Source organism: Simochromis diagramma, unplaced genomic scaffold (genome assembly GCF_900408965.1).
Source record: "Simochromis diagramma unplaced genomic scaffold, fSimDia1.1 OVJJ01000317.1, whole genome shotgun sequence".
Classification (NCBI taxonomy): Eukaryota; Metazoa; Chordata; class Actinopteri; order Cichliformes; family Cichlidae; genus Simochromis; species Simochromis diagramma.
This window is the reverse complement of record NW_024386994.1, coordinates 3313910-3341885: the sequence shown is the minus strand read 5'-3', so window position 1 is coordinate 3341885 and position 27976 is coordinate 3313910. Positions and strand designations below refer to the sequence as shown.

At 43.6% G+C, this 27976-nt stretch overlaps 2 protein-coding genes across 2 annotated transcripts in view; one reads left to right on the top strand and one right to left on the bottom strand.

Moving 5' to 3' along the window:
• LOC120739024 (tenascin-X-like) overlaps positions 1-27976 on the top strand; it is an 877833-nt gene that overhangs the window by 665759 nt on the left and 184098 nt on the right. The window lies entirely within an intron of this gene.
• Positions 1-27976, bottom strand: part of efnb3b (ephrin-B3b) — an 89083-nt gene that overhangs the window by 8070 nt on the left and 53037 nt on the right. Inside the window, exons 3-4 of the mRNA XM_040040679.1 lie at positions 3286-3378; positions 110-172 (exon numbers count right to left, since the gene is read on the bottom strand). Of these exons, the coding sequence (XP_039896613.1) occupies positions 110-172; positions 3286-3378 (156 nt within the window). The remainder of the gene's footprint in view (positions 1-109; positions 173-3285; positions 3379-27976) is intronic.

Below are 27976 nucleotides of genomic sequence, written 5' to 3'. Positions count from 1 at the left end.
CCCCTCTCCCTGCTGCTTTTCTTTTTTATCTAGCAGTCTTTGCTTATTCCCTCCATCCATTTTGTGGATGGATCTGCTGTGGATTATCTCTATTTGATTTCCTGCTTACCTGGGTTTTTGCTGGTGGTGCGTCCCGCTGCCGGCTCCTTCTTTGGAGGCAGTCCATATGGGCCTTGGGAGGAAAAATAAGCGAGGAATTACAGAAATACCGAGACAGCCTCCATCTTCTGCAACAGCCAAAGCTCTCTGATTCGGAACCAATAAGCGACATTAGCAAAGAGAGAGACAGCCAGCCAGAGAAATAAGAGACAGAAGAGGTTTAATAAAGGACCCCCTTCCCTTCCCATTATAGGGGAGCACATATTGACTGGGCTTCGACGTGCTGCGTATGAGCACTTTTCCATTTGTTTGAATGGGAAACTAAAGAGAGGTCGTTTGTTGTTTTGGCCTGAGCGAATTTACACAAGGCCATAACGGCTTGTAATCTGTAGTCGCTAAATCAGGCCATCTGTCTCGCAAGCCCTCAGTAATGGTGATGGCATTAAAGTGAGTTTATGTGACACATGCAAACACGGGCACAAGCGTGCACACACATCTACATGCTAATGCGGCCGTTGTGGGTATAAGTGCTACTCCTCGAAGCTGAAAGAGATGGTTCAGAAAATACTAATTTTGTTAGCTTCTGAGCCATCTGTCCAACAGTGGGCTGCAAGAACCGAGTTGCGCTGGGCTGTTGAGTTCAACATTTCGTGCAACATAAAGTGACCGCAAACTTACAGTTAATCAAGCGCGGCATTAAATCAGGCACCCCACAAAGTCGAGCTCAGCTGCAATCCCAGCAGGTCAGCTGATCTAAGTGCCGGCCCCCATCAGCTGATAGCTCTGCTGATACACTTCTACACGCTTAGCTGGCTGTCATATGTAGGGCTTGCTATTGAAGCTTCTTTAGCTTACTCACAGTTACATCTGCAAGCTGCTTTGCAACCCACCCCCACCCCAGTTCCTGTTTTTGTGCTGTGTCTGATTTAATCATTGTCGTATCTATTGTCTCTCAGCTGGGGGTCTACTTTCCAGCACGCTCTAACACACAAAGTATACACATTTGATTGACGAGCGAAAGGCTGATAATTCAATTTAATTCCACCCAGGGACACAAATTCCCGTTGGGGTTGTGTCAAGAAGGGCATCTGGTGTAAAACTCATATGAAGACGTGTTGCACTATCTGCTAAGAACTCGTGATGAATTCTGATGCACAGTTTCAATATTAACATTAATGTGTTCTGGGATGACACTGCAACCGTCCAATAATGCTGTAGTGATGTCATAGCTTTGGGACTGGGAAGTACAATAATGAGAGCTATCCACTTTACTGTAGATGGAAATAACAACCTGCTTTTGACTATAGTAGTCCTGCCTGTACAGTGGTCAAGCACAGCCATCAACCCATATGTGCTGACATTTAGAGAAGGGTAAGGATATTGGCTGGCGGCTCCCTCTTGACAATAAACCAAACAGAGGTTCGGGGTGGTGCCGGCTGGATCAATAGGAACTGCTGTTTGGTCAGCAGGGGCTCGTAGAAGGAGGTTCGGGCTGTGTGCGTGTGAGAAAGTGTGCATGTGACAGATTCAGAGAGCAAGCAAGATATATAAAGAATAAAATACGAGGCGACAGCTCAATGTATATGTGTGGGTTTTTGCAAGTGTGGGTCTCTCGAAGCGGAGCAGAGCGCCATATCTCATCAGAGATCACCACGAGGCGGCACGCCGCTTATTTAGACGACAAACAACACAGACGTGACCTTTCAGCCACACAGCAGATAAGATGAGGAAAACAGAGGAAAAGAGTGAAAATAAGGAGAGATGGCCGGCATGCAAAGCGGAATGGGGTGATGAAGACAGGGGAAAGGGGGAATTTGAAAGGAAAGGAGGCAAGGAGTGTTGCAGGGAGTAGTTTGAGTGAGGAAAGGAGCGAAGTGGGAAAAATTGTTATAAAAAAATTATTTAAATTTTTTAAAAAGAAAATGAAGAAGAACAAAGAAAAAAGTGTGTGTGCATCTTCTTCACAGAGCTGTGGTTTGTATGTGTGTCAAAAGGAAGGTAGTTTTTCCATCGCCTGTGTGGTGAAAAAGCCAGGGGAAATAAAGTGTGTGTGTGTGTGTGTACGTGTGTGTGTGTGTTTGTGGTGGTATTTCTATTGAGCCAAGCTGACTATGCTGATGTTACGGGCTGATAGAGACACAACAGCGCCACTTGGCTCTTTGCTGAAGAGCACCTACAATACACAAGTCCTGATAACACAGCATAGATCAAGGAAATAGAAATGGCTGGTCGTGTTTGTACGTGTGTACGTGAGGGGGGTCGTGTGAAGGACAGGTGCCTATTATGTGTAGAAGTGTGCAGGCCAGTGAAAATGCTTAAATTAGCCTTTTTTTCCCTTTGCTGCTTAAAAAAAAAAACACCTCCGTGTGAGGGTCATTAGCTGTGAATATTTTCCAAACAAATTAGAAGTGTGTGCAGCTACGAGTCATTAAAAATCACTGACTGTGTGCTTTAACACAGAATGGAGTCATTTTGTTATCATGCTGTAGCTGGCGGGACTGCTGTGCGTGTGTGTGTCTGTGTGTGTGTGTGTGTGTTCGTTTCCCGGCCGTGGACATCTCAGGTGCATGCGTGTCCGTGTCCACTTAATGTGCACGTGTGAGCTGATGATTATGCAGACCGGTGTGTGCGCACGCATGTGCGTCTAAGTTTCAGTGTGTGTTTAAGTGTGTGTGTCCAGCATGAGTCAGTAGCAGTTAAAAGGCAGAGTGAGAAGGGAGTCAACAGGGCTCATTAGAGCTGACTGATCCCACACTTCTTCGCTGTTCTTACCACTTAACGAGACCTAATATGCTCAGCAAGAACACACGCATTAAGAAAGGTACGTGTGTGTGCATGTGGTGTGTGTGTGGTGTGCAGACTATATGGTACGTGTGTGTGTAAGGAAGAGGAAGATTAGAGAGACAGTTTAAAAGTGGAAGAGGCTGCATGCAAGATAAGGCGCACTAATGTGTGCTGCTCTGTACTGCACAGATGTGAGATGATGGGAGATGTGGAGCTAATGCTTGTTAATATCACAGTGTGTTAAGTGATTTGTGTGTGTGTGTGTGTGTGTGTGTGTGTGTGTGTGTGTGTGTGTGTGTGTGTGTGTGTACGAGTCCATCACACATGCAGTGCACATGAGATAGCTCACATGTAGAGCGGATGTGTGTGAGAGAAAGCAGAAAGAGAGTTGAGAGGACTTACTCTGCCCCACTTTTAGGACCACCTTCATGCCTTGCGTGGCACACACTCCACCCTTCATGCTGTCCAGGCCTTGACGCGTCCCATCTGACGTAGCTGGAAGGATGGAAACACAGAAATGTGCAATTAAAAAAAGGAACAGCGTGCTATACGGACCCACTGAATATACAGCCACACAAACTCACACTCTCTCACACAATCTATAGCCAAGACTAGCTTCTATTCATATGGTCAGCCCTTCCAGAGAGTCAGCGAGTGACATTTGCAGAGGCAGCGATTTAAAACTCCACCAGAAGCTCTGAAATGTCAAACTATGAGGCGGCAGCACTTTAATAAGTCCTCATTTAGCAGTCTGCTGGAATTCATTAACACCCCCGCTGCGGCGCATGGACTCAACCGACTGCAGTCAACTGCAATTGCTGCTTGGGCTGGAGAAATAGCGTTGGAGGGGGTGGGGAGGGGATGCAATTTGGAGAAGCGGAGACTGACGGATGGGGGGGGGAGTGATGGTAATCCAATCAAGAGCGTATATGAAATCAAATGGGAGCCCCTGAGACACAAATCAGTGTGATTTGACTCAGAAACTGGACATGATTGGTTAGAAAAGAAACTGTGGAATGTGTTAAAGCTCCACTTGGTAATACCCCATCAATACACCAACACTATCACCGCTTATGTTTTAATTAATAGAATTAAGGGGATTTTTTTCCATTTAAAATGAGGGAGGGGATGTGTTAATACAGGCAATGGGGGAATTTATTATGTGTTATCAGGATGTAAAAGCTTTTCTCATGCTGGAAAAAAATGCAACAGTTCAATCAGCACAATACAGCGATACAGAGTCAGATTTTAATCAGCGATGTAACGTCATGTAAATCACATTTTTTATCTAGTGAAGCTACAAAGGAAGTTAAAGAAGGTCAAACAGTGCTGACAAAATATGCACACAAGAACTGTGTGTGTGTGCGTGCATGCATACGTATAAAATCCTGCTCAAAGAGCTCTTTTTACTTCACTGTTCTGTTCCAACTTGTCTGTCTGTGACCCGGAAATTGATCTCACCGGTGTCTCGCTCTCAAAGGATTTTGCAGTTCCTAAAAATGTAAGTTTTGGGTAAAAAAAAAGGCTCAGTAGAGGAGCTATGGGCAAGGATGCGCAGGAACAAAGGCCCTTTGTGGGACCTGTGATGTATATACAATATGTGACAAACAGCTGAATTGCTAACACGATGAGAACAGGGCTCTACAAAGTGTTCCTTTGTATTCATAAGCTGTGGTTGTTGCAATTATACTTAGATAAAATGTGACATCTGCACATTTTTCTCATATTATTCCTCATTTATGTGCCTTATGCTGGTCAAAGATCGCTTTAGCATTGCAAACGCAGATAATAATGAGGTCAGTATACGCGAACGTGATCCTTATGAGCCAAAAGTTCTGCTTTCAGGCTGCTCTAAATGCTGCCCACAGCTGTCTGTTTATTAGGGGCGACAAATCAGAAGAAAGCTGGCTTTGAGGCACTAAAAAGGCTTCTTTGACACAATGAATGAACTCAGGGTCTGTCCAAGGGTGAGTTTAAAGTAAATATAATAAATTCTTAATTGCGCATCACACCAAGGAACTGCAGTAGAGTTCAAGACTGAAAATGCAAAGCTGCAAACGAACAAGATAAGTTCCTTTTAACATAAAAATGTTTCAGTGGAGATGCTTATCTGAGAGAGAAAGGGAGAAAATATGATGCCACATTAGACTGAACTGGCATCACTTTAAAGTGACAGTTCCTAATCAAGCTTGATTAGGAACTGTCTTGACTCCTGTCTTGTCCTTACCTCCTCCTCCTTTACTAGCATCACAAGTGGGAGGAGCTAAGATGGCAAAAGAGGAGAGGAGGCAGGAAAGGAATCGAGAATGTAAACAAAGAGAGAGGAGCAAGTGAACGACGACTAGCCTCCAGGTCACCGAAGGTGGAAAAGGATTAAGGGACGCGGAGCAGGCTGAGGATAGATGGGAATCAGCATGAAGATGAAGACACAGTGAGAAAAGAGAGAACGGAAAAAGAGAAGCAGTGAGGGGTGCAAAGAAGAGAGAGATGCTCCTAGTGAGAATCACACCTTTGCAGCCGGTGTACCATTAGCTGTGCAGCTGGTCTCAATCATTAGCACACAGATGATCCTACAGATCCTACTCACAGCAACAAATCAAAAGCTATTAAAAGACACCGAGTTCAATGTCTGTCTTTCAACTTTTAGCTGATGGAGGAACAGATGTGGTGGCTACTAAAAAATACAGTAGGCATATTCTTTCTCCTTCCCCCACACATACACCACACCGTCTTCACTCATTTTCCCTGGCTAACCTTCAATGTCATCATTCTTCCTTTATAAAAGAAATTATATATATATATATATATATATATATATATATATATATATATTTCCTCCCGCCACTTCCCCTTCAGGCTATAGATTAGCCAGTCTGAAGCGAAGCAGAGAGGGATGAATGGTGGATGGCTCAGGAGAGAGAGTGAGTGAGAGAGAGAGGAAAGTGTGAAAAAGAGGCAGCTTTACTTCTAACACCTCCCTCTGTCTTTCCCTCCATCGCTGCAGGATGCAGAGTGTGAAAGCAGGAGGAGGAGAGAAAGCAGGCGGAGGTCAAGGCGAACAGCAGTATGGTAGGGAAGCCAGGAGACAGGGATGGATGAAGGGATGGATAAATAAGGTTTAGATAAAAGGCTGTGAAAAAACTTGTGCATTCCTCGAGTGTTTTCACTATTTGCTGTCCTTCGAGATCATCTTAAATCGTACTATTCTTTTTTTTTTTTCCTCCACCTGAGACCTGTGAAATTTTTTTTCGTTTACAATAATGGAAGAAGACACTTTCATTGATTTCAGTGAGGTTCAAATAAACCGAATGAGTGTGCCAAATTAGGTACAGCTCTTTGATCAGGGCTGTCTTTCTTTTTCTACATCCTTTGCTCAGACGTCATGTTCAGGTTGTGATTTAACGTGAGGTGTGTTCTGATGCAGAGCCACATATCACTATGTTGATTTTCTTACGATAATAATTCAAGTCTATCCACACCCACTATTGCAACTGACCAGCTGTTATTAAAGTGTTACTTCAGGGCGGCACTAAAATCAAGCTCAGCTGCCTTACCAGCAGATCAGCTGATCTCATTGTCAGCCCCCCTGATACCCTGCTGATCTGCTGGTCAGTTGATACCCATCCAACACATTATTTATGTATCCTTCACCCTGCTCACAGTTGCTGTGCATGTGCAAGCCACTTTGCAACCCACCTCCACCCCATCTCCTGCTTTATGATAAATCTCTTGTCACTGATGTCTGCCCATCTCTATACCAGGTCTTTTCTGTCTCAAACTTTCCACTTGGCAGGTCATGGAGGTGCGCTCTCCCAGGACGGAGCCATGCCTCCAAATATAAATTACTGCAAATGGAAAAAAGCAGTCTCCTCATGACTGCATTAATCTTAAGTGATTTTGTTGTGAAGTAATAGCTTTGGAACTGGGAGGAAGTCAGAAGAAAGAAAGAAAGAAGGTGGTGGGAGAATTTTTCCTTCAGGGCTTTCTGGCAGAAAAGCTTTCTAAGAAATGGTTAAGGTTGTGAAAGTCTATTTTAACACAAAGCATGATCTTTTTCTGAACCTAAACAAACAGCAGACTAAAAATAATACGTCAGTACTGAGTTTTTTGAAATTCCTAATGGGTATACTTTATATACTTTACATATATAATACCATGATTGATGATACCATTGATAGTTAAGTAGTCCTTAACTAATAGTTATGTACTACTGAAAATTATAGTATTACAACATACATCATAAGGAATTACAAAATTCATTTAAAGTCCTGAATAACAGATAATATGTTTATTTAATACACACAGTCATTTTTAAATCATTAATAACATATCCTTACCCCGGGGCATGCTGTAGCTGAAAATCTAATTATTATAATGAAAGATATAAAACATACTTGAAAACAAAAATGGGGGAAAATATGTTGAGAACAAATTTTTTTTAACTTATTTTCCACTGTTTCTTAGAAACGTTGCTCCCAACATACTGTAAAAACCATGCTCTAACAGAAATGTAAGTACATGACATAAGAAGGGATTACACAAGCTTCTCCTCATTCCAGTATAACCCATTACAGCGGTCACTGGGAGGCGTAAGACGGGCTGTAGGACTAAAACTGGGCAGCAGTACTAACCGTAGGAATGGATAAAGGATTGAGAAAATACCCTTTTAACTGGCCTGAGAGAGAGGGGCCCGACAAATTTCTGAGCGTAATAACTACTGACACATGAAGGAGGAAAAGAAGGTGACGGGAGACGAGGGAGGTGAGGAAGATGAGGAGAGAAAAGAGGAGGAGGAGAGGCTCGTGCGGGGAGTTGAGGCAGGCAGGCTGATTGCCTGTGACAAGCTGTTGGTGATATGATGGGGACAAGAGACGCTGTGTGACGACAGAGATGACCCCGAGCGCGGTGGACAGAGGGAGGAGGCAAGATTTGAGGAAAGAGGGAAGAGGAAAGGGAAAAAGTTAAAAACAGAAAGTAAGGAAAGAGTTTAAATGACATGATAGATAGCGGAGAGGTAAAAGACTCTAATGTCTCCATTATGGAAAAGTGGAACAGTAATGGATACAAAGAAGAGGGAGAAACAAAGAGACAGAGACTGAGAGCCGGAGAGCCAAATTGAACCAGAAGAGCTTCCACAAATGTGATTTTGCAAATGCAGGCTATTTTTTTTAAACCTCCTAATCAACAGGTCACAAATATCACAAAGGCAATTTTGTTTAAAACCGTGAACTGTATCATGGCAAATCCTTTTAAATCCATTAGACATGTTACAGGTGGCACCATTTTTGTGAATCTCCATTTCACAGGAACAAAGTGAGCAGAAGGATCACAGCCGCTTTGGCCTTGGTTCGAAAATAGTTCCCTCCGAATCTTGGTCGCTAAACACTAAAAATGCTCCAAATGCCTCGACGGCAGGAAAGTATCACCAAATCAAGGCAGAAATAATCATAGAACATCTGTGAAATCCAGATGAGAGACACAGATGAGAGCGGGAGAGATGGGGAGATGTTAGACTACAAATCTTTCCCACCTCACTTTGGGAGGATCTGGAGAAGAGAAAAAGAAAAAGAGAGACTGGGGAAGAGTGTACGGCACAATTTAGGATTAGATAAGAGGAGAAAGCAGGAGAAAGGGGAGTGAGAGGAGGGATGAGTAATTGAGACAATGATCAGCAGTGATGGGGGGGATGTGAAGCGCCGGAGGACGGAATGGAGGAAGGGCGTCGCTCCACCACCCTCGTTTGACAGGAAGACGAGCAGGACAGGCGGAAGGAGTGGAAAAACTTAATTAATGAAATAATACCGCAGTTAACCTCGATCAGACCGCACAGCACCGTAGCCCTGCACACAAGGAGGCAGGCGGCCACGCAGGAGGGTGGGAGGTGGGGAGGAGTGTGTATGTAGCCCATAGAGGAGATCACAGAGTAGATGAGAGTCTTTTTCCAGTGTCTCTGTTGTTATTACCAAGGTCAGTGTAGGGCCAAGCCATTTCTCTGCCTCCATTATCGCTCCTCAAGCTTGCCTGCTGTTATGGAAAAGTGGACAGTGACATTCCACTCAAAGCATATCTCAGATTGTTCATTCATTCAGGGGCTTAAACACCGGGTCTGCCTCACGCTCAGCCTCTGCGTCGGCCGGTACTTGCAGCGGTCGACGATGGAAAGCTACGTTATTTGAATTAATACAGACATTAGATGTCAGCGTTTGCCCTCCCCCGCTCCTTGTGCATTTTGCAGTCCTGGTTATATATTCCACACATGCTGAGTGGCAGCTCGCCTTCTGCAGCAAAACACTTGCTTCTGCACAAGTGATGTGAATTTGTGCGCATGCTGATGTTTATTTCCATCACGTTCATCTGTCTAGTTCGGGACTCGTCTCACATTTCAGCCTATTCAAAAGTCATGAGAAGTGCTGTTTTGTTGCCTGATTCCACATATTTCTGGTTGAAATTTGATTTTGCTCTAGGACATACTGACGGTTGGGAAATTAAAGGAGAAAAAAAACCCTGACCTCTACAGTTAAGGGATCCAGTGGCTCTGTTGCAGTGTGGGTGGCACGCCACTTGTCCACCTGTGGGAGAAGATGGACCAGCACCAAAACATCAAATAAGGGAACATCTTTTCCCTCAAGAAGAATTTCAGGGAAATGGAGGATCACTACCGAGGAGCACTGATAGTGCTCCAACACCTTAACACTTTAGGAGGATTTTATGTGTTCTACCTCTATGTGCAACATGCAGTGCCAGGAAATTGGCAGTTTAGGTGTCAAGCTAAAATGCATCTCTAAATCCAAATTGGGTAACTGACCAGACAAAGAGGGGCCACTTTAAGGCCACGAAAGTCCCAGAATTTAGTCTAATTAAAGATCATTCTTAGATCATTTTATTAGAGTAGTTTAATTGTACAATCTTAATCTGCTTTCACAACAACGGCGGTCACCAAGTGCTTTATATTTCGAAGCAAGCACTTGCCGATGGTGGGGAGGAAGAAGTTCCTTTTAAACGGAAGACTCTTCTTGTAGAACCAATGAAAACGACCATGAACGAGACACAGGGTGAAACACTAAGTACAAGAGAGAACAGATGCAGTTTAATGACTCTGCAGCTCAAACACCCATGGGGAGTGAGAGGGGAGTGATGGAAAATCAAATAAATATTTTTGTTGGCAAGTCCTTTTCAGTCCCGAGTAGTGTCTGCTTTCTCTCTTACAATAAAGATAAAGAAAAGCTGCACAGCGTTCACTACTGCCTGGAAACTTGAAGCTGTGATCCACCTAAAATGACAGAGATGAGCAAAGCAGCATTTTCATCAGCTGCTCTTTTCTCTCAACCGAGTGACGGCGGTTTTATATAGCAAGAATTACTTTTACATAAATTTCCATCAAATAAAATAAAAAAAATAATCATGTAAAACATCTCTGGGTGAAACCATCTCTATCTACGCCGATCTACTTCTGTGGTTTCATTTGAGAATGTGAGAACGAGGACACAGAGGAAGACGGAGTCAACAGGGTTGGTTTTTCCCGTAAGCCTTCAGTTGAAAACCGCTCGCATCACTTGAAGTTATAAAGTTACTCTGGGTTTTTTTTCTTATGACTGAATAGACTGAGATGACGTCCTTTATGTGCTACTGTTTTGTATTAATAATATTATATATGTGGCAAAGATATTGCAACAGTCTAACCGAGCTAGTGCGCCACACTCTCAAATTCCACATGTGCTCTGAGCATGAAGTGGCTACATGCTTCCCACTGACAGCAGATTAAAGGGAGCAAAACTGGGAATGTGGTGCCGGGCCAAAGAGCAGATTACACAACAAACGGAATAAATAAGCAAGAAAACAAGAGCCACGAGGAACAAAGCTCACTGGTTCCGCGTTGCCTCACACTCCACGGGCAAAGCAGCTTCTCCCCCCGTTAGCTTCTGGTGTGTTTGCAGCGTCATGTGTGTGTCACGTTGACAGTCATCACAAATGCAAATGCAACATGAAAGACACAAATCAAAGTGGGAGTTTCTCTGCCCCGGGCACACGGGCGCGCGCTGAGGCTGGAGTGGCACGAGTGTGTAAACGTATCCGTGCGCGTTTGTGTGCACAAAGTGTCGCCATCTGTGCAAATCAACTTAAAACCAATGTGTTGCTTCACAGCAGCTTTGGCTTTAAAATCCTCCTTTTAGTTCCACTTGTTTAGCTTTTGGACCGCGCTCTCTGCAAAGAGCCATGAAACTAAGTTTGTCACTCGGGTGGACTGGGAAGTGTGTGTGTGTGGGTGCAGAAAGGTCTCGGGGGTGGGATTTACTGATAGCTTCCCGTTTAAATTTGTACTTCTGCACCTCTAAATACTCTGTGAGCTTCATGTGTCTCAGCTAAATGATGGAGAACATGCCATGTTGTGGAGCTAAGGAGTCAAGTCATCGTCCCCCCCAAAAGAAAAAATATCTTGGATCTCGCCGTGAAAATTTCCTGTAACTAAAAACTCCTTCATAAATCTCCAATGGCACTTTTACAACCTGGCTATGACACATTAACAAAGCCATCGCAAACCATTACCCCGCTGCGGTGGCAAAAGCATTCATTTGCGTACTGAAACAGAACAGTCATTATTTTAGCTCCCCCTTAAAAAAACACACAGGGCCCGTATTACTTTCACTCGCATACCACCTCCAAACACAAAACACGCCATTACTTCCAATACGGCGCAAGGTTTTTCCAAACTTGTTTCCCTGCAAAAGGTGCAAGCTTTCTTGTTCTTATTGTTGCACACAAAGGCGCCGTTGTTGTGTTGCGGTGTAGCGCTTGATCCACAAATGGGATCAGCTACAAACACAAAGACGTCTGCATGTTTGGCGCCTCAGTCGCACAGTGACATGATGGTATGTGAGTGGTGTGGAGACGGGATAAGTATATGTCTGTGTCACATGAGGTATTTTGAGAAAAGGAAGAGATTTTTGCTGATAAAAACTTGGATTGCAAAAAAAAATCTTGGCTCTGAAACTCTGTATTCTGTCATGAGCGATGTTCCCCTCTGATGCATGATGCTAGCTGAAGTGGAAAGTACTATTATGACTAAAAAGTAAATCTTCTACTCCTATTAGAGAAGACCTTACATGACCCATGCCATATTGGATAAGATAAATCAAATTACTTTACCAGTGCATGAAAAATTTAAAGTGGACCTACATAATTTGCTCATTTTCAGCTCCATATTTTTTTTTTCCTGAACGCCACTAGAGTAGCTCTGCATGATTCATAGCTCACAATAATCCTTACTTATCATACTGGGCCTGGCTGCAGGCCCCCGGGTCATCGTCTGAGTTATGGCCACCCTCCTCCTAAGTCAAATTTCTTCTGATGTTCTGCTCTCGTAAACAACAGCAGGTGGGAGGGGCTTATGATCTCAAATGTGCCTCAGAACACAGGGATTCAGGGGCGTGTCCAGAAGGGTGGCATGGGGTGGCACTAGCCCCCCTCCTAAAATATGATTGCCCCCCCCCTTTGTGTACTGTTAAAATCACAATCCCCAACAACTTTGGATGACAGCACAAGTGTGAGTAGGAGGAAGAATACATTTACAAGTACTTTTACTAGTACTGTGCTGCTTTCTGATTTTGGTTCTCTATATTGTGAATGCAATTACTGCATTTGTTACTCCACAGTATTTATTTTACAGAATTTGTTAATTATCATTTTACAGATTAATTGTTTTATTATAGCTCAAGCTACTGCGCAACATACAACTAATTAAATTCATCAACAGTTGCAACATTAAAGAGATACACAGATCAATAATTCAATCATTATAATCCACTAATATCAAGTATATGATTCTGAAGTGTAGTTACAAATGAGTATATTTACCTTAGGTACCTTTAAATATATCTGAATGTACAATATGTAAACTATCAAGCTACTTACTATAACTTTTGCTTACTAAAAATAATATGTATAACTATATATAATATACAGTTACTAACTAAAAAGTCTTTCATGTCATTAAACAGTAAAAATACTTCTTTGCACTTTGCAAAGCAACTATCACAAGATTTTGTTTAAATTCTTATGCAGCTCCACTTTTCACATAATAAGTCTGCAATGACACCCGACTCCCTTATTCTTAAGAATTCATGGGAACGCACATGCAGGTATCCGCTCATGCACACACATGCAATCCACCAAGGGAATATGATCTCAGTGTCTTCCCTTGCGTGCGGTTGATCTCTCCTCTGTGCTGTGTGACATTTTAATTCTCAGCGGTTATTCTCTTCCCATCCATCCCGTTCTATTACAATCACATACCCACCTTGGTATTCGCCCTCTCTCTCCTCTACCCCTCTCTCCCTCTGCGTCTGTGCCTTTCAATGTCCTGTGCGCTCAGAGGGTGGGCGACTTAGAATCACATCGTATTAACCTCCAGCACCAAAACACACACACACACACACATACACACAAGCAACAAACTGGGCCACGGCACAGCGGCGTCCATCCTCAAAAGTCTCCCTCCTACTGCCCGTCAGAGTTCCAAAAATGGAGGACTAAAAGTGAGGAGAGCACCTGATCGCTACATCTGACAAACACACGCATGCACGCGCAGCACTGACAGGGAGCACTGATTACTTGTGACAGACCCGCTGCCATTTTTATGTCTTACTTCTGAGGGACTCGGGGGGGAAAGCAAAGTCGGAGGCCTGAAAATACCGCTGTTTGCTGTCACACTGTAGCTCGCCTTTGACTAAATGCACATCAGAATTTGTTAGACAGTACGGCCTGAGCTATACTGATAATCCAGTTGGGTATTGTCACGCCGGATGTGTGTGTAACGCACGTCATGTGTGCAAAGGTCAGACGTGTTTACCGACGTCAGCGTGCGTCACAAAACAATCAATACACGGCCTCTCAAAGCCGCTTAGAGAGATATATAAGGGTGTGAGGAGGGGCGCGGGCATAAATAAGGTCATCAGCGGGCATAAACGCAGAAGTTGATTTCCTCCAATTCTTTTTCACGTTAATTAAATGACGGGAAACAAATCGTGGCCGAGCAAACGTAATAAGTCTGTCTGCCCAGTTCAGAAAATAATCAGCGCCAAATAAATGTGACCGCCAGAGCATAGACGTGCATAATGGACCAAAGGAAAGACAGGCAGGGGACAAAGCCAGAGAGGGAGGGGATGGGGGCAGAAAGCTAAAGCAAAAAGAAAAGAGAGAGCAGGGCCATTAAAAAAGAGAGGCTGAAAGACTGGGTTGGATGAGCCTTGTGTAGCGTCAGTAAAGTGCTAGCCATGTAGGACAGTCACGACCAATGTTCCTTACAACTGGGTCAATGTTCCCGTCCCGGGGCAGCGAGGGCATCCTGTGTGGCTCTCTGTATGTGTGACTATCTATCTGCTAAACTTCCACCAAGCTGCTAGAAACTGCCATCCCTGCAATCCCAGTCAAGTGCACCTCTGAGTGGACCTCCATGCATATTGAATGAATACTTCAATGACTACTTATCAATACTTAATGAATACTTATCAGTGAATCCCTGAGTGACTTCTACAGCACTGATTTTTTTAAAGCTCTTTAAAAGGCACGCAGAGACCCCTTTTTTTAAGATGCGGCTCAGTATGTAACGCGCTCCGCCGCTGCCGGGCCAGAAGAGAAGAGGCTGAGCTGGCAGAGCGGGCCGGCGGGTTCACGGTCACGTTTGAAAGTCTGAATGTGATATTTTCCAGTGCCGACTGAGGTGATGCTGGATTTGCTGCACTCACACAGAAAAAAATAAAAATAAAAAAGAAGCAACACTCGGAGCTATCGTGGGGGAATCTAGCCGGACACCGGTGTGGGTGTATATGTCTGCCTCTGCGTGTCCTTGTCTGCTGGTGTGTCTGGCGGCGTGTGTCCGTCTTTAAGGTTCTCGTGTGCGTGTGGGTAGCCGTTTTTCTATTATATCAGCCACAAGATTGGAGGCCTGGAGAAATGGGTCAGCGCCAGCCTTGTCGTTTCTTCTCACTGTCTCTTCTGCTCTTTGCTCGTGTTTTTTTTCCCAGCCTCTCTTATTCCCAAGTCGCTCCCAGAATAAAAACGAAACACCTCCGGTTGTCCACTCCTCCTTTGCGGCTGCTTGGATCTGGGTTAAGCAAGTGAAGTCCATCACTCACTTCTTCCTTCTCCTGGTGCTGTGCGATACTGCGAATTTTGGTATCAATCGAATACCAAGTAAATACAGCGCCAATACTGCCGATATCAATAAGTGATACTTTTACCTCATAAAGGCGGAGAGCAGCGTGTCGTGGCTGAAGAAGTTTTGAACACATTTTGATGACCTCTAATCACTGGGATTTTTACTTTCCACATAAATAGATAAACACACGTTTCAGCTGTCTCTAATGCACTGTGGGTCCGCTTCTGTTGTTTAAATGTGCTGTAGGCTATAAATAAATAGACGCGACAGTCAACACAAAAATGTTCAGACACTTTTCATAGAGCATGTTTGAGGTATCGTTTTAAAAAATAATTAATTTAACACAATTCAGTGGGCTACATACTGAATTTAGTCTATAGAAACAGGAGCCACATCCTTCGGATTTGTAGGCAATTACATCACAGCGACGCAACAAAGTTGTGAAGACTCCTCCAAATGTGGCAACAAATACATCCTCCTTTTCCCCAGTTTTAAAGGATGGGTCGGGTGTATCCTTCATGGCCTAACCTATCCCAGAATTCATAGTGCGGCTCAGCCAATTCCAGTTTCCAACAATGGCAGCAGCTACTTAGTTTCAATATTAGTCTTATTATTCTTTCTGGATCACAAAATAAACTTCTAACATATTTTCAGGTGAGAATGTAGCTGTGTAAAATTCAAATATCTGCTCAATTTATTAAGACATCACATATTTGCAAAAGTGCTCCGATGTTTGTGGAGACGTCTGTTACCCATGAGCTTGATAGCTGACTGGAAGGTCGAAGCTCACTAGAGCCGGCAAGAACAGCAAACTCCGGGCACATTATTTTCAAACCCCCCACGGTTTTTGGCTACTCAGGTTAAACATGATACATAAGTCACTTAGATAACTTAAAATGTTACATTTTGGGTTTTCTTCGGTGTTTTATTTGTTCCTGAGTAAATCGGTTGGGCTGAGATTAAAGTTATAGTTTTCACACAGCTGAATAAACGTCAAACAGAAAACTGACTAAAAAGAAGTTTGAGATGGTGTCCTGTTGTATTTTAGCGAGCAAGGAGCAGACGGCTGAGTTTATTAAACTCCACCGAGACAGCGGTGACGCAAATCTGAAGGCTAGACTGTCCTATTTCACAGCCGCTCACTTCTGGCCTACCCGGCCTTTAAAGGACCCGCCCTACGTGGACCGGGTAGGTTGGGTCCTTCGAAGCATGCTAACCCTGAATTTGGATATAGCTAGAGTATTCCTATCCTATCCTTTCGCACTACTATCAATCCGATACCAGTACCAGCATCGTATCGATACTATAGATACTTGGATTGATCCGCCCACCTCGATTTTTCCCTCTTTCCCTTCTTCCTGCGTCCTTTTCTGTTCTCCTTTGGAGTCGAGCAAGTCTTCATCCAAGTATCTTGTCTGAGGATAAAGACATCCTCACAGCGTAATGATACAGAGGCTTCTGAACACAAAATAAGACGGCCAATTTGCGAAGCAAACAAGCCGAGCTTCAGCGTGCGGTGAGACACTCGCCGTCTCCTGACATTTACATCACAGAGGTCGTGGGCGCAAGCAGTTTGAGCACAAGCAAATCTGCAAGATCTGATGATCAACAAAGGCTCTGATTAAAACAAATCTCCTCATCTCATTGCTGAGCAGACCTCTTTGTTTCCACTTCTTTGCAATGCACTAAAAACGAGACACACTGAAAATGTTAGCGCTCTTTTCCTTCTGTAATTTTTGTTTTTTCTAGGGGACTCGAACAGGATGAAGCGGCGCGTCAGGGTGGTTACGCTCACATGCACCTGTTGCAGAGAGTAGAGTTGAGCGATTAATTGAAGCCATGGAAACGAGGTAATCAGTTCTTGTGTTATAAATCAATGCTTTACGCTCCTTTGTAAAACCCAAATTTAACTCACATCTTAGCCGAACTCGAGCCAAAATGTGGAAGCAGGAGGAAGTAAAAGTCACATCAGGCCACTCTTAGGTGAGCCTGTATCTAAAAGCCTCTGAGGGTCACCTGGTGTCACATGGTCACCATGTGTCAGTTTAGCCACTGGCTGCAGGTGTCCATCGCTCTCCCCAGGTGTCTCTGGGTCTTAATCCCTTCTTGGCAACACCTCTGACTCTTTTTCTTTCTCTATTTAACACTTCATTTTCATTTGAACTGTATGTAAAGTTCAAGGCAAACCAGAGCAGAAAGAGTTTTTAAAAGAGTAAATAAATGGATGAAGTTTCTTCTATTTACCGACAAAAACAATCATTATCAAGCAGCACTAAGAAGCAGTAAGACACAACACAGGCAACGAGATTGTGTTGGAGCAGAGCGACGCGTCCCTCTTCCCCTCCTTAGATTAACGCCTCCATCATTCATCGTGTTATCTTTTTTTGGGTACACCAAGTCACCCTCTTAGCCCTCCCCCTTCGCTCTCCACCCTCAGACCCCCACACGCTCACACACATAAATGCAGGAGATTGCACATTCGCACACCTGCGTAAGAACACAATCGCCACATAAAAGCCCGCAGTCTCACATTAGTCTGATTTACTGGCTCAATTTAAGCATGGATTCTGTGCGGCGAAGAGGAAAACAAGATACAACTGCAGGTAACTCGTCCCTTCCACGTCTCCTGTCACTTTGTCGTATTTTCGTCATATTTTCAGGAACACGGCCGCCGCCGACCGCACCCCCCTCGTAACGTTTCCCCTCTCCTTTCAATTACTGCCTCTCTGTGTTTGCAGCCTCCCTGCCATCCCCTCCTTTGTAGAGAGCATCCTCTCAGGCAGAACCTAGCTGTGACATTGTTTGTCATTGGAGGATTACAGCGTTTGGCACCTTGCCACAAATACGCTGAAGACGCGAAGGAGGCGACCCTCGCCGCGTGGCTTCTGCTCAGCCACGGGGTGCAAAGCCTACGACAATAAAAAAAACAACTCTTGAAACAGTGTAAGAATCTGAAGCCAAAACTTCCCTCTGGGACTCAGCAGTCAGATTTCCTTATTGTAAGTGACTTTGACTCAACTTTGTAGCTGGTGCTGACTGCACTCATAGACACTTCTGGGAGTGCTGCAAGCAGAGCTTCATCCTCGTGATTATTAAAGTCATATATATGACTATTTTGGAGTATATTTGGGCCATGTTTTTATGAGACTACTGCATGCATTTTCTATTTCTTTTCAGGTTTTCCCTTGAAATCTTGTGGCTGTGACAGTTATTTGAAACAGCACTTTGAACTGCTTCCTTTCTATCCAACTCAATAGATGATGTTCACTTTTAATAACATCAATCATAGAAAAATATAGAAAAAACCTAAAAAAAAAAAATCACAATGATGAAACACTACCAGCCAAGATCATTTAGAAATTCTGAGGAACAGACAGTCAAATAATGCCAGGCCTATTTTTTTTTTTTTTTTTTTTGTCTTTGCTTTTGGGCTCGTTATGTAGGTTATGAGACTTTTGATAAAATAGATTTTTTTGGGGAGGGGGCAGATAGGAAGCGAAGTTGTTCGAGTGAAGGACAAACGTCTGGTAAAACACGAAGCTAGGAATGATGCTGAAAAGAGGGAAGTGGGTCAACGGTCTGAAGGGAGGAATGTGACAGCGATCTGTGACATGTAGCAGGAGAGAAAGAAAGTGCGAGCAAGTGGGAAGATGGCGGCGGAGGGAAGGGAGGGGTTTCTAAATTAAGAAGAAGGGAAGCAGAAGGGTGTGAACGAAGAGGAGAAAGGAGTGAGGGCGAAAATGTGAGCGAGAAAGGAGAGGAAAATGACCGAATCTGTGGGATGGAAGGAGGCTGGGAGAAATGTCGCTGGGGTGATTTTTAATGGCAAACCAGAGCCTAAGAACTCAGAGGTTAGGGTTCGGAAACACGCACCAACACTTTCTCAGAGTTTCTCCCTTCAAACAATGACTTTTGAAAGGAGGCAGTGACAGAGTGGGCCTGCAGAGGAGCTGTACATCTTAAAGACTGTAATTACACATAACTGTCAGTCTAATTAAGGCTTTTAATGAACTCCACGAGAGCTCGGAAAGGACAAAAGCCGCCAGCCACTGGAACACAACACTGTTTGTTTGTGTGTGTGTGTGTGTGTGTGTGTGTGTGTGTGTGTGTGTGTGTGTGTGTGTGTGTGTGTGATAAATGATGCGCTCGAGGAAGAACACGCACATAAACACCAACGCAATCAAACATTTTAATGAGCCCGAGTGCGACTTTGAAGTCCACCATCTAATAAACACGCACACCTTTAAGATTCTCTCATCTCTCCAAAATCTACCGAAACACACACACTCACTCTCTCTCACACACACACGCACACAAACACACAGCACTAATTATTCCCATCTCTCCCTACGCTGATAAACTGTTCAAGTCCGGCCCACTGCCGAAGCGTGACTGAACCTATAGGAAAGACCTTTGAAACGATTGGATTTGCCATTAAGGAAAACTTTATTTAGGCTTTAGCTAAAGTGCCTCACAGCAGAGGTTTAATCTACATTATACATCATTAAGCTCGGCTGCTAAAACTCTTGGGTGCAGTCTCTCGTTGGCCGGCCCACCGCTGGAAAATAGAGCGCCGTCGCAGACCAGAAAAACGCCACGTCTTGATTTACCGTCAGATAAGAGAGCAATAACAAAAATCAAACAACATTTGCTTGTGGGTGGGCAAGCTCAATTACATGTAATGATGGCGTAGAGTTCACCAGTTTAGCTTGTTCCATCTTTGAAGTTGTTAAAGGAGCTGTTAAAATATATTTAAGTAAAACGTATTATTTATGCCATGTCACGGGTAGTTTTCTGTTTTCTGTGCCCGAGTTTGGAAACAGCGTTCCTGAGGTTGCTGCCAACATCTCGATACAAAGTCAGCGCGCAGGATTTTGTTGTGCTCGCAGCATTAAAAGTTGGATCTGAAAAATTAAACAGTTACATCTCATCTCAGTAAATGGAAAATGCAGAACATGTCACCAGTGTTCCCCTGACAAACGATAATTGAGTTCTTTTTCTGTTCCCTGGAATTCATGTGAAGTGTTGCTGGTCAAGGAGGAAAACTGGAGTTAAATGCCTGCTGTCTTCTCCGGTGATTAAAACTGAGCCACTTAAGATTGTTTTGGCTTTTAATTTGAAGATCTGTGGATGTGATCTGCTTTTTGGAGGATTTGTGCAGCTCGCATTAATTAATTGCAGTAATTAACAGTGCTGTCCAACCTGTAAATTTACAAATGTGACCAGGTGAGCACGTTAGCCACTGTATAGCTACTGTAGGGTCAGAGGTCAAACAAACTGCAACTAAAGAAAACAACAGAAAGCACACAAAAGACAACAAAAGTGCTTTTGGGGAGACAATAACGTGATGGACCAGAAATAACAGAAATGAAAAAAACGTTAAGGATCGCACTGACGAACGGTTAAAAGAAGCAGAGGACTCATCGGTGCTGTAAGGTATGAAAAGATACAAGTTAATGGGTTCATATAAATAATTCATATAAAGCTACAGATACATGTTTGCTATTAGCTGTTTCCTGTTAGCTTTCGTACCTTCCAGCACATAAGGAACCTTTGAGGGACATAAGCATCACCAGCAACCGCCTTATTTAAAAAATAATTAAAAAATAAATAAAAATGTATTAACTGAGACATTGCGGAGGTACTTTGGCAACAGCTGTGCAAACCAGAGCTAGTTCTAAAAATGAAACACCAAACAGAGAACTGGACTGACATTAAAGTCCACGCTTTATAAAGCCTACGTGCAACAGCTGAAATATAACCCGATTTTTACTCATCAAGTCAAATATATCAATTTGCTCCCTCAGGCCTCCCACACAGCAAAGCAAAGTGGGGAGACTGATGATGAAGCTGAATTACAAGACAGTGGATCTGGACTTATACTGTTTTCCAGACACTATCCTTTGCCACAGAAGGATAGGTTAGTCCGGCTCTTTGAGGTTATCATCACCTGCTCTGCAGGATCTGCAGGATGCTGAGGTCAGTGACTCCTGTTCTACCTAACAACATATAAAGAGAACAGTGTGTTGTAATGGTACGTTATCTAACTCCAAATAGCGTACAATGGGTGCTTTCAACACTAACAGTTGGACACATAACAAACTCAAAGGTCTAATCCCGGTAACCTTCAACTTGTTGTTGGTATAGTCAAGTTGTTGTTATGCCAACCACCCAACTGTTTAATACATTACATTAGCTTTCCTATTGGCGTGCAAATGCAAACAGAAATGCCCTTAAAGCTACCGATTTACCTCCAGGGCATCCTCAGAACTGTTTTGTCCACAGATTCCTCCACTTAATGCATCTTCTAGTAGCTCTGGAGTACCCGGGCCAAATTGGCCATTCTATTTCCAGTAGCAAGCTGTTTATTAAACCCAGTAAATCGGTTACGCAACCAAATGCTATATTGCTGCATTTTATTTTCTAGAGAAGAAAAAAAATGCTTCGAAACCATGGGAATTATTAGGAGCATATTGTGCCTTTATTAGACAGCAACAGCACAGAGAATGAGGTTAGAGAGAGATGAGGAATGATAATGATCGCGATTGGCATATTAACCCTTAGGCCACAAAGGGCAGCCCCAGAATCAGTGCATTAGGCTGCTTTTTCTGACTTACTCACTTAGTTTTGACATCTCTGCTTTCAGCAGTGCAGTGTCGTAGCTTCAGGACCAGTCTGCCGCTGATTAATGGGCTTTGCTGCTTAGCTACAACTCGATTTTCTTCACATAAAAGCCACAGTTTGACTATCCCTACATTATTCCATTTATTTTTGCATTACTATTATGATTTCTTTCCATTTTAGGGGCCACCGTGACTCTCCGTTTTAATGCCTCAACTCATAGGTAAGCTTGTAGGACAAAGAAAAACATTCTTTTCTTTTCTCCCTCAAGTTTCCTTTTCTCATTGCATGCCATTCTTTCAACCAGCGGCTGGCTATGTCATGCACTGTAGACACTGTCTACACACACACACAGAAGCACTTCAAACCTGGCTCAGCTTTAGTGTTTAAATGCACCAGCCAAGAATCGGCCATAACGCAATCCCGACGAGCAGGGAGGTCCTTCTAATGGATCGACACAGATTCAATACAAAGCGCCAGTGTGTGCTTGCCTTAAATGTCCTTGAACCATGACTGCAATACCAGAACAGTGAGATGTGCATCTGCGCGTGTGTGCGTGCTCTTTTGGTAATGTAAACTTTAGCGCATTTGCTGGAATTCTGAAATAATCTTTACCAGTACGGTACCCTTCCTCTTCCTCGCCAGCCCGTCTCGCCCCTCACCACCACCGCCGACATTATTCCCGTTTCCAAAAGAGGAAAGCAGGAAAAAGACACACACACTTATACAAAACATGAGAGCCGGCCAGCCAGAAATAATACATCTTGACATCTGTGCCTGTGTGCCGCTCGAGGGAGGGATTGGACAGAGAGAAAGTGGAAAGAAGGGTGAGATATGAAGGGGAAGATGATGGACAGCAGAAAGCATAGGGCAATTATATACTGTTTACGTGCATGTGTGTGTGTCCGTGTGAGTGGGTTTCGATATGTGTGTAACAATGTGAGGAAGAGCATGATGACAGTTGGGTTTGTTTAGCTCCTCTGTGATTAAAGCAGCCTGCTAAAAACTGTGTGTTTAGCTGTACAGCAGTCTGTCTGGTTTTTTTGTTGTTGTCTTTTTCTTTAAAACTGAATGTGTGTGTGTTTGTGTCTGTGTGTGTCTGCGTGCGCAAATTCCCGCTTGTGCTTGTCTCTGCTTTTTTTGCAGAAATGTGGGTGTATTTGCACTCTGCATGTGTCACTCTGTCCTCAGTTTAAGTGTGTTTACATTTGTGCATTTAATCTTATTTGCACGTCACGAGCATGTCCTGGGGTGGATGCAAAACATTGTGTGTGTGTGTGTGTGTGTGTGTGTGTGTGTGTGTGTGTGTGTGTGTGTGTGTGTGTGTGTGTGTGTGTGTGTGTGAGAGAGAGAGAGAGATGGTGCATCCACACCACTACCAACAACCTTCCCCACCCCCCCACAAATGCATGTTTTAGCATCTAGTCTCCAGGTTTAGTTTACTTAAGTGAAATCATCCACGGTTGTCTGCAGTATGTAGGGCTGGAAAAACCAGTACGTGTGTGTGTCTGTGTGTGTGTGCGCTCATTAGTACTCAGTGCTGTCCTAAGGTTTGTTTGCATTCTTGCCTGTTTGATGCACGGTTTATTTTATCTGACAGCTGAAAGATAGCCGTCTGCCTCTTCCTGTCGCCTTAGTTTTCAAGTTCAACAAGCTTTATTAACCCGATAAGATCGCGCTCATGCTGCAGAAATAAAGTACACAACGCCAGGTTCGTTGAGGTGGATTAAAAACAAGTGTGCAAAATAAACCCGTGTGGCAACTGCTAGCTGTAAGAGAACCACCTCGGGAACATTCCTACATGCCAAAACAATTTCACGGAGACGTGATTGTTAAAAAATCGCTCCAGAGTTGCAGAGAGATATTAAAGACCTTGATAAAAATCGATATCTGTCGCTGACCCTTTAAATGAAGGGTCGCGGGATGGATCCATTGTTCAGTCAAAGTGCCCTTAAGGGAAATGCTATACTGTACCCACTCACTATGAGGATAAAAAAAAACATCCCTGAAAATATATGATATGATATCAAACTGGTTATCGTGCTTTTATTTTGTTAGTAAAGACTCGCCGTCTCGCTTAAGTGCTCTTTTGTAGGACAGATGCTTGTACTTGGTTTCCCTTTTGGAGTCTGTGCTGCTTTTTATTTTGCGACTCGTGCATCCTGAAATGGCCCAGAGTTTCATAGTGATAAGATCAGGTAGCAGCACAATGATGCCTGTACAACTAACCCCTTTGACAGTGCTCTCAGTGAGAGCAGAGAAGCCCCGCCCACCTGCCATTCAATCCTGGGCCACCTGATCAGCTGAACTGAAGATCTGAACAAGATAACCAGTCTGAACTTGAATTTGAATCAAGCAAAGCGACTCGAGTAGAGTGCAACACTAAAAATTAGCACAACATGTACTTTATGTACTTTTCAAAGAGCTCAGTCTATCCAACCTACAGAAAAAACTTGGATTTTCTCATGGAGACAAAAAAATGCACGTCTCTGCTCTGCTCGCTTTTCCATGCAGCTTTTCGACTTGCTGCAGAGAACTGAAAGACGGGGAGAGGGAGCGTCTAAAAGAGTAATGGGGGTTTCGTGCAGAAAAAGAGCTGGCGACAGAGTGACAGACATACAAAATGACAGAGCTAGAGAAGACTGAGCAGAGAAAGAGTTTCCCACCTGAGTTAAACTTTTAACGGGGTCAAGTGCCAGGTTCTAGTGTAAAAACGGCTAAGGCTAATTCATATTTTAAATGTGCCATTCACACACACAGCACTGACAGCACAGAACACCAAGCTCCCGCAGGATCACAAGCCCACTACTCTTACCTCCAAGGACTGCTAGCAGCTCTTTTAAAGGCCTGAATTTTTTTTAAGCTGCCAAAGTATGCCAAAACATGACAGATGGAAGATATTTTCCACTCACCAAGTGACTGACAAAAAAAACTCACATAACAAGAACTGATTAGCTGGTATAAGGATTGATATAAGTGGGATGTACTCTCTGCAGTCAGGGAGCAAAGAGAGTGCACTTCAACGTCAATGTCTTCAAACGAGGGGTACTTAGCTAAAAATATCAGTTCCACAGGACTGCTAAGTGGTTAAAAAAGAAAAAAAACAGGCAACCCAAATCCCAGCAAATACGCAGAATGGTGTAAGCATTTCGTATAAAGCGCAGACCCTAAATAAACTATGACTAATTTGTCACTCGGTGTCATATTTGTGGGTTGAGCGACCTTTTTCTTCCCGAGCGCCGTCGCCAGAACTTCTTCGATTACTTTATCAGTAATCCATTTAAAACAGCGTGCTGTAAATCTGTCCCGCTCCTCTAATCTTGAATTCATCACACATTTCCTAATCACACTCCAAAAATAACAAAACCTGGAATTACTTTGCCTCTTCTTTCTGTACAGCGAGAGCCAAGCCAAATGCAAGCTATCAAAGGTTTATGGCGTGCATATGAATCACCGAAGACTAACAAACCACCCCGCCTGCCTTGTTATACTGTAAAATAAAATAAAATAAATAGGTCTTTTCTCTTAATTAAGGCTTGAAATAATTTGAACAGGACCTGTAATAATGTAATGGTGCTTTCTTGGCGAGGTCATGGTAGTAAAAGCAGTGCTTTAATCTTCAGGCGGACAAACCCGGATAAATAAAGGTTAAACCAATAAAAATAAGGCGAGCCGACCTCCTGAAGCGGCGGCGGCGGCGGAACTGTTGCTAAATGATGAGGTAAGACGCTATTCTGTCACAACGGGGCCCACTTCCCTCGCAGCGCCACCAAGAGAGCAGCCGAGCACGGCTGGAGGTGCCAATGAATTAGTTCACTGTTTTCACTCATTACAGCGGACTGACTGCCTCACTTTTCCTCTGTCTTTATTTACGCCCTTTTCTTCATCTCCGACTTCTCTGGCACCGCACACACACAGCTAACAAAGACCCCGCTCATAATGAGGGCATAGCAGCGTCTGAGTGTGTGTTATTCTTTGTGTGGTTAGTATGCGTGTGTGTGTGCGTGTGTGCAGAGGGAAGAGGATTATGGCAGTTCCAAAGCTGTGAATAGGGGCCAGGCTGGGCCTTGGCCCTGGCTGAATTAATTACTCTAATTAGCTTCTTAATTGCATATATTAAACCAGTGGTTAGCAGGGCTGGAGCCGTGGTTAGGGCCCGGATCTGAAGCTGGAGCCGGGGGGTTGCAGGCGGACAAAAGGGTGTTGCACACATATGGGCACACACACACATATATGTGCACACACAGAAGTAAAAAACTAGCTCCCCCCATCTACTTGAGATAGTCTGAAGTGGAGAAATGACGAGGGTATTCAATTATCCACCCCCCCACCCCCTCAACATCAATATATAATCAGCACATACTGCAAGAGCAGATGTGTGGTACTAATATGGAAGATAAGCCCCCCCACACCCTCCCAGAGGGAACAGAGAGGATTAATACTGGAACTACGGGGACTACTCTAAGTTGTCTTCATCTCAAACTCTCCACTGTATCGCTTACTCAGTGCTCTGCTGCCTGTGACATTCAAGACGCCAAACCCTGCTGCTGATTTGCGACCACTGCGCCTCGCCCTGTCTGGCCTCGCGGCGCATCACAAAGACTTACACGGACTGTGACAACATCAGGACCATTAGGTCCACCGCCCGTTCCAGTGCCCCGGCTTTTTTGGCTCGCACGTTCGGCGCATTCTAAACAATTATCAAACCCTTGGCTCTCCAGAGCGGACAACATGCATCAATTTAAGCTGTTTTTTGGCTTTGGTTGAACCTCGAGTAAAATATAAGCCACCCTGAGGGCGAGAGGGAGCAAGCGAGAGAGAGAGAGAGAGAGAGAGAGAGATCCTCTGACCAATGAAGGTGGAGGGTTTCTGACTGGGGAGGTGTGTGTGTGTGTGTGTGTGTGGGGGGGGGGGGGGAGAGTGCAAAAGGAAAAAAAATCTGCAGCAAATGGCTTGTTGTATTTGTGAAATTCACCCAAAGTATCTGACAACAATGACGATTAGTCGAGAACAAGTAAACATCCAGTCCGCTAATGAATCTCTCTTCAATAAACAAGTGGAGAACACATGCATACACGCACACAACGCGCACACGCACGAGCGCAGCGTGATAATGATGTTCTTTGTGGAGTTTTTGGGGTAATTAGGGCTGCTTAAATGGTGGTTAAAAAGGATTTGCAGCTGATTGTTTGTCCTTGTGTCTTTGAGCCGTGGGCCCTCTTGCTCCTCTGAGTGTCAACAAAGTCTTCTTCAACTGTCTCGTCACAGAGCACAAAAAATCCCTTCTTTCACCACGCCGTCCGCCGCAGACCCTTCCTCTGCTTCTCCCAGTCCCTCCCTTTCTTCTTGTGTGTGCTCAAATTCTTCTTGCTTGTCTCTTTCCCTATAATTTGCTCTCTCGCTCTCCCTCGCTCCCTTACTTTTTCTCCTCCCTCTCTACGTCTTCCTCTCCATCTTCTTCAACTGAACAGCTGCTGGGTCCAATCACGCTCCAAGAACATAGTAATCTGCTTCACACGTGCCAGAGACAAACTCTTCTCCTCAAAAACAGCACCGGCAGTGTGTCTGCGCTCTTTTGTTCTTTTAAAGGAATGATTGGATATTTTTGGGAAACACGAATATAAGTTTTTCTTTCCTGAGACTTTGATGAGAGATTAACCTAAAATTCAGTCTGTGTAGAGTAAATATATTGCTCAAGTCCAGACATGGCAACTTTGTGTTAACCTTACCTTAAACGAACAACATTAAACACCTTTGACGTCTAATTCCAATTCTAACTCAATTTCATTTATTTTTTTAGTTGGTCTATGTATAAGCTTCCAGTCAAGTCTGTCACAACAAGTTTTTAATGATTATTGTGAAAAAAAATTATCTGATGTAACCACTGTATGAAAAATGTATAATATGTAGAAACGCTGAGGAAAAAAAAATGCTACTAGCCAAAACTTTAACTTTATTTGATGTGTGTTTTGTACATTTTTAGCAAATTAATTACACTCAAAATACAAATTGAGGCTTAGAAATATTTTTTTTAAGTAAAAAAAAAAAAAAAAAAATCTCTCCCTCATGTTTTGTCTAGGAGTAGTGGATACACAATACACTAGCTAGCTGGCTTTTTAGCTACTACCTTATAGCTAACTTGTTAACTGGAAGGTTAAGGTGCTGGATATTTTATATACATGTTATTGAATATGTATTGATGACATCATATGGTTATTCAGTTGCCTTTAAAATGTCATGGTTATTGTCAAAATGTCATCACACCCACACTTCCTTCCGTTATGCAAAGCTAGGCTAAACACATGCTAACGCCAGGCA